At 48.4% G+C, this 12835-nt stretch overlaps 1 protein-coding gene across 1 annotated transcript in view; it reads left to right on the top strand.

Annotated features, from left to right (window-relative positions):
- TXNDC16 (thioredoxin domain containing 16) overlaps window positions 1-12835 on the top strand; it is a 32396-nt gene that overhangs the window by 8118 nt on the left and 11443 nt on the right. The window contains exons 10-14 of the mRNA XM_066321520.1: window positions 978-1119; window positions 1833-1979; window positions 2437-2496; window positions 9453-9621; window positions 9922-10058. Coding sequence (XP_066177617.1) covers window positions 978-1119; window positions 1833-1979; window positions 2437-2496; window positions 9453-9621; window positions 9922-10058 — 655 coding nt within the window. The remainder of the gene's footprint in view (window positions 1-977; window positions 1120-1832; window positions 1980-2436; window positions 2497-9452; window positions 9622-9921; window positions 10059-12835) is intronic.

The raw sequence follows: 12835 nt of genomic DNA, 5'->3' as shown, positions 1-12835 counted from the left end.
GATGGGAGAGGGACTGAATGTGAAACAAAGAGCAAACAACCAGAGGTCTGTGCTGAGCTGAGGTAACCCAGTGCCTCTGGCAGTGAGCTGGGAATAGGGCAGGGTGTGAGTTCAATGAGGTTGATCAAGATGAGTTAAACTCTGGAGGGACCTGACCCAGCTTGTGAGGCAGGCTGGGATTGGGTGCTGGCAGATGCCAGGGAACACACAATGGCCCAGATTACCTGAACTGTCCCACTTGTGATTTCAGGTGCAGGATCAGACCTGAGCATCCCCTGAGGGCTTCCCATGGCCTGCTGAGTGATGTGCATGTTGGGTGGCTCTGGGAGCCTGTGGGAGGTGCCAGCACTTTGTCATTTCTCTCAGCTCCTGATGAACTTCGCATTTTCTCTCCAGTGCCTTAGTCTGAGCTGGTGCCAGCACTGGTTTTAAGCTGACATGGTCACATTTCTGAGAAATTCATGTTGCTTTTTTGCTTCTTTCTATGGGTTGGAAGTCCCTGTATACTTGGAAACATTTCTCCTGGCTGAGCTCCATGAGATAAAGGATTTTTTATGCTGGTTTCCAAGGCTGTGATGGGCTCCTCAGACCCTGCCTGACACCTTTAATGAGGGGACATCGAAGTGTCCCCTGTACTTCCCTGCTCTCCTTTCCTGCTTGGCCACTGGGATTTTTCCTGCAGTGCTGGATCTGAGTTCAGTTGCTGGAAGATGGGGCTGGTGTTCACTTTCACCACAGGATCCCTCATAGCCACATTTACTTTCTCGCAAGGAAACATCAGCCTGGAGTGAGGAAAACTCATGCACAGGAGAAATTGGGTCAAAGAAACATAACCCTGTTTGGCAGCTGCAGGGGTCTTTGGCATATCCCAAAAATAAGGAGTTGAGAGATGATGCCCCATCAGCCTTGAGTTTGGTGTGCAGACAAAATAAGCAGAGGGGGATGTCGTGTTCCCACTGTTTTATTGTTTTCCTCAGGGAATGCCAATCCAATACCTGGTCTTGGAAGACACTGATGAAGTTATAACCCTGGTGGAAGATAAGAACAAGGTCAAACAAATCCAGAAGGATGAGGAGGAGGAGGAGGAAGATGAGGATGAGAAAGAGAATAACAATCAAGGTGTGCAATTAATCAGTGAAAGGCTGATTGTCATCAGACAGAAGGTGCAATCAATATCAGACATGGCAAAGCATTGGAGAACACTTGCAAACCTTCACAATCACTTCATGGTGGCCACAAAGTGGCTCTTTCATTCCCTGAGGTCACTGGAATATGACAGACAGGTCTGATTTTACATGGAAACACCAGGGAGAAAAATCAGAGCTGTTAGAGGAACAGTTGCTGTGTGAGGGACAGGAATGTGTTTTGATGCACCAGCTCCAGAGGCATGGGAGAGTTAAAAATGCACCCAGCACTGTGTTCTCTCCGAGCATCTGAAAATTATCCATCCCTTTGGAAGGGTTTGAGACATGCTTTTGTAAGAGCAGATCCAGACTTGGTTCCTCCAGGGAGAAAACTGTGGTCTCTGCAAGGCAGAATTGAGAATGCATTTGTTCTCTGTGCAAAACCGGGGGTGTTGTCTTAAAAAAAGGGGGGACAGGATCCTAGAGGAGCCTGAAGGGTATTGTTCCAATCCAAGGACAGAGCTGGTGTGAGGTGGGATTATGGCATTTTTGGGGGTTTGTCTGGGTGGCTGTGCCTCTTCTCCCCACACAAGATTTCACTCAGCTCATGTCTCTGCTGAGAGGTTCTGGATTACAAAATCATGCACTGGGGTGGCCCAGGGGGCTGCAGTTCCCCCTGCCCTGGACACACCTGTGGTTCCCTTGCAGATATTCAGGATGACCAGGTGGTGGAAGCAGTTTCCAGGGACAAGAAGAGAGAGCTGCCCCTGGGGGAGATTCTTGTCCTGACAGAGGAGAACTTCCACTCTTCCCTCTCCAAGGCTGCCTGGACAGTGGTGCTGTTTTATGCCAGCTGTGAGTATTGAATGTTGGGCCTGGTTGTCCTTTCTCTAATTTTGGGATGCTCTCTGTGCTTTCCATGATCCTGGAGGGATCCTGGAGACAAGTTTTGACCATTAATCCATGCCACATCCTGTCCCATGGGCACTAATAACAATCAGATTAAATCAGTTCTTACCATTGGCTGATAAGAGCAGATGTCAATCTGATATTTAGAGTTTTTTGACCTTCATTTTATAGGAAAAAACGTGGGACAAGAGGGGAAATTAATCTTGCATGGGCTGGCCTGGACACTCAGGCCGCTGTCTGCTGAAATGTAAAGTTAAATTTTCCTTATTATTTCAAATCTTAACAGAGCTTGAAGCACCTCAGGATGCAGAGATTCATAATGTGATATTATCAGGGAGCAAGGTGGGGCTGGCTGTCCCCTGGCTGTCCCTCAGGGCTGTGTTTCCCCTCTCCTGTGTTTCAGGGGAAGCCGTGTCCCTGGCAGTGCTGCGCTCTTACTCCGAGGTGGCTGCTCTCCTGAAGGGTAAGGAACCCCAGGGCTCAGGGCTCTCACCTGCTCCTCTGGGCAGTAGGAACCAAGATATTGATGGTACCTCATTCCCTCACCTGAAATACACTCATTTTTCCCCCTCAGACTCCTAAGGAAAGTCATATCCACACCAGGTTGTTTAGGAATACTCCTTTGTTTCGTATTTATTTGGATCTTTGCAAAGTCTCTGCTCCCAGGGAAAAAAATCACAGGACAGGAGGAAAAAAATCACAGGACAGGAGGAAATGGTCTCAAGTTACACCAGGAGAGGTTTAGGCTGGATATTAGGGAAAATTTCTTCATGGGAAGAGCTGTCCAGCCCTGGCACAGCTGCCCAAGGCAGTGATGGGGTCCTCATCCCTGAAGGGATTTAAAAGTCATGTGAATGTGGCACTTGGGGACATGGGACAGTGGTGGCCTTGGCAGTACTGGGGGAATGGCTGGACTCAATGATCTTGGAGGGCTTTCCCAACCTAAATAATTCCATGATTTTATGATCCTGGAAACATTCAAGGCCAGACTGGATGGGGCTTGAAGAACCTGGGATAGTGGAAAGTGTCCCTTCCCCTTCCAATCCAAATTACTCTGTGATCCCGTTTGGTGGGCACAGGGACTGCATGGGGGAGAATTTGGGAAGGGTCAGGGCAGAGCCCCAGGGCCAGTGGGTGACACAGAGCAGCCAACAACAGGAATTGTGGCCTGGAACATTGAAACAGGATATCGTTTGTGCTCTTCAGGGCCCTGTCCTGCCCAGGCCCAGGAGATACCCTACACATCAGTGTGCTGGGTGACATCTCAGCTCTGCTGGAAAAAGGAGCTGTGATTATCCCTGGCTTTGGAGGAAAATGGGACAGACAGGTGTGGGCAGGCCGAGATCCACTGAGCAGGACAATGTCACAATTCCAGTGATGGTGCCTCCAGGGCTTGCAGACTGGCTCAGTTATGTGGGAATTCTCACAGGTGGCCACAGGACTCCAGAAATAACATGGTGATGATGAACAATCAGCAGCATTTAGAGCAAACACATCAGAGAATCTGGGAACAAAGGCAGGAGGGAGGGATCCTTCAGGAGGGTCTGTGCAGTGCAAGCCCCATATTCAGCCCTTCAACCCCATCCCACTCTGGTTTGTGGGGAGAGGTGGGTTCTTACATGGGCTGAATCTCTTCCAGAGGTGTCTTTTTTCTCCCTTTGAGTGCATGGGACACTAAGGTGGCTTCATCCTACTGCAGCAGAGTGGGGAAGTCATGTGGATCTGGGCAAGAGTTATTCCGGCACCTCTGGATGTGGCTGGTGTCTTCTACTGGTTTGTTTTTTCTCCATCAAGGCTCCTTTTTCCTGGTGCTGGCAGCCCCTGGCACCATGTCCTGCAGGATTCAGCAGTGGGGACATGAATGGAGTGTGCAGAGGACCCCACAGTTTTCTGGGAAGCAGCTGCAGTGGGAGCTGCTTACAAGAAGCTCTTCTGGGAATGCTGCAGACAGTGCTGGGGGCTGGAGGAAAACAGCTCTGCATTCCCGGTTTGCATGAAGGGAAAGTCACTGACACCTTTGATCTGGACTGAAATCCCAGGAATAAACAGGAAGGGACAGGAGAAGTTGTTGTTAGGGTTGGTGGTGGTTTGGGGTTTCTTCTGGATTTCCCCAGCAGCCAGGCCAGCTAAAGGAGCAACCCAGGAGAGTCTGTGGATAAACCCCAGCCTCTCCCCAAGCCAGTGGCCAATCCTTGGTGGATTCTGCACAGCCAGGATTTCACCATGTGTGTTCTGAATCACTTGATAACAATCTTGGGGCAGGGAAGCAGCCACAGACAGATTCTCAGCAGAGATCATGAACTGCCTGGGGTCAGGGCCCTTCCTCTGATCACTGAGGTCTCTCCAAAGACTCCCAGGCCAGATGTGACCCTATGGGATGAGTCCAGTCTGCTCTCTCTGCCATGACCTCGAGGCAGACACAGAACAGCTGCACTGGTGAATCTGGAGATCCTTTTCCTCTGCTGCTGAAGGAGCCTCGGGGAATTGGGAGAACCAGCTACCAGAGGAGGTGGAAAACCTCAGAAGATGTGGTTCCCTGGGCTCTCAGTGATGGCTGGATGAGGAAGATGACCTTGAGCTGTGCAGAACTGAGAATAAAACTCAGGATATGGGGTATGGCTTGGGGTGCTCTCAGTTCCCCCGAAGTGCTGGTATTCCTGCCTGCTCCGGGGTGGAGCTTCCTTCCCAAGGGCTGGGAGTTCACAAGCAGCTGTCTGAGGAGTGAATCACCCATGCTGGAGGCACATTTTGAATTGCAGAACCAGGTCCTGCTCCTGATGCCAATTCTTTGTGCAAAATGGCCCTGAGAGTAGGCCATGTGTGATCAAACACAGGGAATGGAGGAGGCTGGAGACTGCAGTGACCCCGTGAGTCATCCCATACCAGATGCTCAGCAGATCCTCACCAAGTGGAGTTTCCAGCCCTCAAGTGTTTTCCATTTGTTGAGAGATCCAGTTTAACAGGAGACGGAGAGGAGCATCTCTTCCTTGCTGAACTGAGCATTTTTTACCCTTGGAACAAGAATTGCCGTGTCCCACTGGGACTCACTGCTGCACCTCTGGTTTGCTTTTGCAAGATGGGAATTTTTTTAAGCAGCAGGGTTAAGGGCAGAGGATGTGAAGGTGAGATAGTGCTGAGCATTTATTGGTTGGGTTTTTGGCCTTTTTTGCAAAGAGGAGAGGAAATCAATTATCTAAGAAGAGCAATATATTGTGATGGAAAATTGGTTCTGCTTCCCTCCTCTATGCTAGTGGGGTCTTCTTGACCAGGAACTTATAAAGACAGGGGGTGAGGTTGTAGCTCAAAGGAAGATCAACTGCATGATTTAGCAATCTGTATCCATGGGGTGTAACTCTGGAGTGAGGATTTTGGGGTTCATTGTATGATGTTTTCCAGGTAGTTGTTCCTGTTCTGTATTGGATTCTTCCTCTTGAAGTGCAGCACTTTGTGCATAACTTCTCTTTCATGTTGTAGCCTTTGGATCAGCTCTTCAAGTGAGCTGGTTTTTAATACAATCACAGAATTGTTCAGGTTGGAAAAGCCTTCCAAGATCATCGAGTCCATCTATTCCCTCAGCACTGTCGAGGCCACCATTGCCCCATGTCCACAAGTGCCACATCCACAGAGATTTTAAATCCCTCTGTGGATAGAGACTCCACTACTGTCCTGGGCAGCTGTGCCAGGGCTGGACAGCCCTTTCCGTGAAGAAATTTTCCCTAATATCCAGCCTAAACCTCTTCTGGTGCAACATGAGGCCCTTCCCTCTCCTCCTGTCCCTCTTCCCTGGGAGCAGAGCCAAATCCCCCCCCGGCTGTCCCCTCCTGTCAGGGAGTCGTGCAGAGCTACAAGGTCCCCCCTGAGCCTCCTTTTCTCCAGGCCCAGCCCCTTTCCCAGCTCCCTCAGCCTCTCCTGGTGCTCCAGACCCTTCCCCAGCTCCATTCCTTTCCCTGAACATGCTCAAGCACCATGCCAGTCCTGCCTTTCAAATAATTTTAAGTTCAAATTATTATAAGTTCAAGGGATTCCTGATTTTTCTTGTTCCCTGTGACGTTGATGGTTTGCTTTGTCCTGGTTTTCTAGGACAGAGATTCTTGCTTTTGCTAGATTTAGTAGCACCTAAAACCACAAGGCAGGATTTTGTGTTCTTCGTTCACCTTTCTTCCCACTCGGCAGTGACCGCAGGGCTGGACAGTCCTTTGTTGAGTTACTCAGTTTGTGAAAGTTCTGCTCATTCAGTCCTTAATGAAATAGTGCAGGTTGGGATAGGAGAGGGACCATCCTGTATCAGATGATTTTCAGGCCATATGGGGCTCCTTCAAAGCACATGGTAGATAATTCCCTGAGCCAATATCCAAATATTAAAATTCATCTTTGAAAGAGCTTCAGGCAGCCTCACAACTCGGTTTGAACAGGACATCAAAGCCCCATTTCCCTGGAATTATATTCTGGAATTGGGCAAGACACAAGATGATGTGGTAAGAGATGATGAGAACCAGCTATACTGGATCAGAGGTGTGAAGTAAATCTGAGGTCAGGCTTTCAGTTTGAGATCTTCTTGCAGAGTCTGGAAATGACACAAACCATTTCTGTTCTCGTGGAGTGTTTTGACAATTCCTGCCTGAGTGGATTTGCAGGCCCTTCACTTGTGCTGCTTCCTGCTTTTTCTGCACAAAGGTTTGATGCAAAGCAGAACAGCAGCAAACTCCTGTGAACTGCAGTGCAGAACCTCAAATGGAGGTTGCAGAAAATGGTCCTGTGGGAGGCCAAGGATACAGGGATAAGGAGTAGGAACTCACACTGAGGTCACCTCTGGCTTCACTCTCAACTACAAAAATCCTCATGGAATCCCAGAACGGTTTGGGTTGCAAGAGACCTTAAAGCTCCATCTCATTCCACCCCCTGCCATGGGCAGGGGCACCTTCCACTATCCCACGTTGCTCCAAGCCCTGTCCAACCTGGCCTGGAACCCTCCCAGGGGTTAGGGGCTCCACGACTCCTCTGAACAACAAGAGTTTGTGCAACTTTCAGCTGTGCTCAGGAACTTGTTTTAATATTTGGTCAGCCCTCCCCATGCTGGCATGGGTTGCTGCTTGACCCTGCCCAGTGATCTCACTGCCCCCTCCAGAGCACCCTTGACGTGTTGTGAGATTTTATTGTTTCTCTCTCACTGGCGATTTCCAAGCAAAACTTGGTTGGGTTTTTCCTCAAGAGGGAAGTGTTCCAAACTGCTCCAGATTCTCATTTGCTTAAACCTTTCCAAAAACGTTCTTACCAGGCTGACTTGCTGCCTTCTGCAGAGGTTTCACCAGGATAGAAGAACATAATTTTCTTCCCGTGGGCTGCAGATGCTGTTGAGTGTCCATCTATTTCCCACAGCACTGGTGATACCTTTGGATCCTGCTCCTCCTGATGCCTTAAGTTTTAGTTTCCATGTATTTCGGACTTCTGTGCTGCCCTGGGGTGCAGTTCTGAGCCTCACATTCAGTGTTGGTCAGCTCTCTTCACAGAGTAGAGAGACAAAACAAATCCTTTTCTTGCTGGAGACCAATGTACAACTGGTACAAATGTTCAAGCCCAAACGCACAAACAAGGGCTGAAGAGAGAAAACAAAAAGGATAGGACTTCATCACCTGGAGCTGGAATTGGACAATTAAACCCCAATATGCAAATGAACCAAAACTTATAAAAGTGTGAGGCCTCATGGCCAGTGTTCCATTTTGTGACCATTTTGGGTCCATCTTGCGTGTAGCCCTGGTCAGGCTCTTGTCCTGCCCAAGTTGTGTCCTTAAAGGCCTTTCAATAAATACCTACTTTGTTTTCTTAGCTCTGTCTAGTCTCTGTTCCAGGTCAGACTTCCCGAGGCATCACTCCTCATGGAATGCTGCTGTCCTTACACTTTGCCTTTTTTGGCTTGAGATCAAAACCAGATTGGATGTGTTTTATTCCATCAACCAGGCCTTTAATGAAAAGAGTGATCAGAATCAGACCCAGGACAGGGAGAGAAGAAAGCTTGGCTGGTTTCTCTTGAGAAACCCTCATCATCCGCCCCAGCCCTGGTTTCTGAAGGATTCTTTGCCATGATCTGCCTCCATGTGTGTACTTGTTTCTAGGTTTTATCCCATCTTTCTCATGCAGCTTTTGAGTCCTGTTCAAAGAAATTTAGGGAAGAAATGAAGATTTCTGAGATAGAGCATTCCTGCCATGGGCATGGACAACTGCACACTGCCCTTGGTCAACCACCTGAGGCAGCTCAGGTGAGGCTGGAAGCCAAGGAAAGGGAGGGAGTGAAGCTGGTCAGGATTTAGGTCAGGCTTAGCCATGGACCAACAGCAGCAGCCTTTGCTGGGCTTCACCCAGCCCAAAGATGAAAAAATGGCTGATAAGGTCCCTGGAAGTGTGCAAGGCCAGGTTGGGACAGGGTTTGGGACAACCTGGGATAGTGGAAGGTGTCTCTGCCCATGGAAAGGGAGTGGAAATGCGATGGGCTTTAAGGTCCTTTCCAACTCAAACATTCTGTGACTCCATGATTCTTTGCAGAAGGAAATGCTGGAGCTGCACAACCTTTGGCTTATAGAGATCACTCAAGGAACCAACTTTTCATTTTGTTTCACTTCTTACCAATCTCTTGAGTTTCTTGCATTGGTGAGACCCTTAAAAAGCCTTTTTAGGACATTTCCCAGACCCACTGTTGGACTGACTGCTCTGTAGTTCCCAAGTGCTCTTCCTTTCCCACTCCTTTACTTGTGAGAGCCCTTTCTTAAGGTCCTACAGGTGTCTGCTTGTGGCTTGGGTGGGATCACAGAAAATCCTGAGTTGGAAGGGATCCACAAGGATCATCAAGCTCAAGCCTGATCTTGGCTCTCAGGACAGCCCCAAGAATTCCACTCTGTGCCTGTGGGCAGTGGATGGGAGCATCCACTTCCATCCACTTTAACTGGTCCATGTTCATTTAGCTGCATGCTTGAGGCAGAACAGAGATTTTTCAATACTTAACATCTTAATAAATGCAAAAGAATTGGCTGCATCCTCCTCCTTCATCATGCCAAGTTTCATCTTCCCTCTTTCCTGTTAGTGAGTGCCTGCATTATTTCTTTCTCTTGGCCTTATCCCTAAGGTGTTTCCAATACCTTTCCCTACTGCCTTTTAAGCTCCTGGACAGTTGTCTCAGGATTTTGTGGTTTTGCATGGCATTACCAGTCAGATGTGAATGTCTCTGGGAATGAGAGATTTCAAGAGGGAGGTGAGCTGTACTTAGAGGGATTGTGTATTTGGGGCTGGATTTTGGTGGCTTTCTGTCAGCATTAATACAAATATAGACAATAATATCCACCAAGCTAATAAAAAGCTCTATTTTCCATCCACTTTATTACTGTTTTTAGTTTTTCATATCATTCATGAGTATTTCATTTTCCTCTCTAGGAACCCCGGGTGTTTTGCTGTCCCGGGTGAACTGCTGGGACTGGCCTGGCCTTTGCTCCCAGGAGAATGTCACCCAATTCCCCACCATGAGGATTTACAAGGAGGGACAGCAATCAGTGACATATGGTGGCATGTGGGGAACAGAAGAGCTGAGCAGCTTCATCCTGCTGTAAGTGACAAATCCCCACAGGGTGACACTGACACATCTGCCACAACTTTCTGCTGTCACCATCCCTGTCTTCTTGCTGGAATTCCTTCTTTGTTATTTTTAGTGGGGATTTGGCTCAGGCTGTTCTCTCTTCGCTGTAACCAGCTCCAGCATCTCTCTGGGATGATAATTTTTGTCTCTAATGAGGTGTCACATTTGTCCCATTGTGATGGGGCCTTGTTGGATTGAGGTTGCCCTGTTGTCTCTTCATCCCAAAAGCAGAGGAGACAACAGCCAAGTTGTTTCTCTGTCTTTCCACAGGAGTCAAGTTTCCTGCCCGCTGAAGTTGGCCACGATGGATGAAGCTGAAGGATATTTAAGAGGGGAGTTTCCACCTGAGCTCTCATCCCACCACCACACCTCACTCCTGGGAGTTTTTAGCACAGCCACCAGTGAAGGTTTGTTGGGATTGGTGGGTTAAGCACTCTCCAGCTTCATTCCTGGTAGGACAGGGATGCTTCCAGCTGTTGGAAGTTCCCCACACAGTCTACCTGGCCCTGCCTTTCTCAGTTTTACACTGAGAGGGTAGCAGGTGATTCCAGGTGTGGGATTTCAGATCCATACCTGTCTCAGAGGACATTCAGCTGCCAGGTGTGTTTGCTACACCCACTGTGGGAGTAGAAACTTCCCAAGCCTGTTGTCCCTGTTGTATCTCCTGCTCCTTTACCCAGAAGAGTTTGGCTCTGTCCTCTTTATGAGTCCCTTCAAAGGAGTTGAAGGTTGGCATTAAATTCCCTCTTAGCCTCTGGTTTAGCCCAGATCCATCAACCTCTTCCTGTAGCCCATGTACAACATGTCCCAGCATATTCTTCCTTACAAAAGGAAGAGAAACACTCTTGGATCTTGCTGACTTCTCCAGAAGCAGTAGCCCCAGTTCTTGTAAAACACAATCCAAAACCTTTATTTTTTAAAAAAACAGAACGGCAATAAGGTAAAATAGAAGTTTCCTGCATCAGAAGGAATGAAATGTGAATAACTCAATGAAATCCACTTGTGGATTTTGGAATAGGTGGACACAGAAATGCTATGTGTTACCAAGGGAGAGGGAATAAAGGCAGTCTGGAGAGAGAACATCAGGCAAATCACAGAATCCCAGAATGGTTTGGGTTGGAAGGGATCTTAAAACCCATCCCATTCCACCCTCTGCCACAGGCAGGGACACCTACTATCCCAGGCTGCTGCAAGCCCTGTTCAACCTGTCCTTGGACACATCCAGGGCAGCCACAGCTTCTGTTGGCACCCTGTCCCAGGGCCTCACCATTGGGAGCTGAGATCTTCCAACTCCACAAACTCTTAGTTGCTGGCTTCCCCTGGGAATTGCTGCCTTAAAAATAGGAGAACTTCCTGATCTTGCTTAAGATCAAACTTTCGGACTATTTTTCATTTTAAAGCTCTCTTGTGCCTCTAAACTTTGGTTTAATGCAAACCAATCTACTCTCATGTGCGAGGGTCCAGAGGGAGGAGGTAAGAACAAGACAAGATGCCTGGAACCAACTACAAAACACTTGGGCTGTGTTCCCTGAGCCTGCTGACAGCCAATTCTCTGCCTTCCTCTGGAGGTCTAATCTGGTAAATACAGTAGGAAATCCTACTGATCCCAAAAACACTTTAGTCCTGCCCAGAGAAGCTGTGGCTGCCCCTGGATTCCTGGAAGTGTCCAAGACCATGTTGGACAGGGCTTGGAGCAGCCTGGGATAGTGGAAGGTGTCCCTGCCCATGGCAGGGGGTGGATGGGGTCCCTTCCAACCCAAACCATTCTGGGAATCTACAGAGAAGTTGTTCATTTCCTTCCATGCAAACAAGAGCCTTGGAGATTTCCAGACAGCTCTTTGTGGATCCTGTAGGATTGCCTGTTCCCTCAGTGCACATTCCATCTGCAATCCAGAATGGCATCCTCAGGCTCGAGTAACTCAGCCCCAAGGAGATGAAATTTGGGGTGTCTTCTCCATCCATTTCCTGGGGGTGCTGGAGCTGTGATGCAGAACAGCCTGAGGGAGCAGGAACCTGGAGCCAGCTGTTCTGGCATCAAACCAGGCTGGAGTCAGGAGAGCTACATTGTTCCTCTTATCAACCTGCAGATTTATCTGGATTTTCCAATTATTTTCTCATGGCAGAATTCCCTCTCTAACCCCGAGCAGCAGTGAGTGGCGTCATTGCCCTTTCTAGTGAACTGAAACAGAGCAATGAGATGTCCTGAAAAAAACCCTGAAAATTTTCCAACCCTCAACGTCAGGACTATGTTAAGAAGCCCTTTGAGGGGTCTGAGCTAAAAGAGGCTTAATGGGAAAATCCTAAATAAAATTTCCTAGGAGGAGGTGAATGTGTTGTGAAGGCAATGAATGAGCGTTTTCCTGGAAGCTTGGAGGAGTTTTAGGACAGAAATTTTCTTTTCATGCAGAAACTGGAAGCATCCAGGGAAGTAAAACTGAAGTAAAATATTTGAAAGTATCCCTGAGCTCTGGTGCCTCACAGGCCTTGGCAGCACCAGTGGAAGCCAAGTGAAGAAGGCATGAGAGATGCTACAGGAGCTGCTGTGCTGGAAAGCACGGTCAGAAGATGCCTTCTTCCAGAGGGTTCAGTGGTGAGGCTCAGATCCTGCTCACCAAAGCTCTTCAGGGATTTTAGACCTTTCCTCATCTGGCAGATTGCTTCCTTCTTGTTCCCAAATCAGTGAAATTGTGCTTGTGCAGTTCAGAGCAGCTGGGATCTCAGCTCAAGGAATGTGCTGTAGAGCATGATCGGGCCCCTCAGGGAATTAAAATTGTGCTTTCAAGGGGGACTAATTCCCTAGGAAATCTTTAAAAAGATTTTTTTAAAGTGCTTTCTGTTTGCAGTGGAGCTGTGTGAATTTAGGGAGGTTTTGGGTACAAAGCAAAGATCGTGTCACTTGAGAAATATGGCCTGGTGTATGGCTGTGGGTCTAGAAATAGGGAAAAGTTTGGAAGTATGTGTCGGGAGGGTTCCTCACCCGAGCTTTAGGTGGTTTAAAGTCCTTGGCCCTCTAAAAAGCCCCGAGTCGCGTCCGTGTAAGAAAGCAGAGTCCTCAAGGTTTGTTTTCAGGTTTCTCATGTTGTTTATTGTTTGGTATCTCAAAATTTTCTCTGCTCCCAGCCGAGGTCCGGACAGCAGCTGGGACACGAGGCGACTACCCCACAGATGGGATGTCCCCTAACAT

This window comes from Sylvia atricapilla, chromosome 6 (genome assembly GCF_009819655.1).
Source record: "Sylvia atricapilla isolate bSylAtr1 chromosome 6, bSylAtr1.pri, whole genome shotgun sequence".
Lineage (NCBI taxonomy): Eukaryota > Metazoa > Chordata > Aves > Passeriformes > Sylviidae > Sylvia > Sylvia atricapilla.
This window is presented reverse-complemented; position numbering and strand designations above follow the sequence as displayed.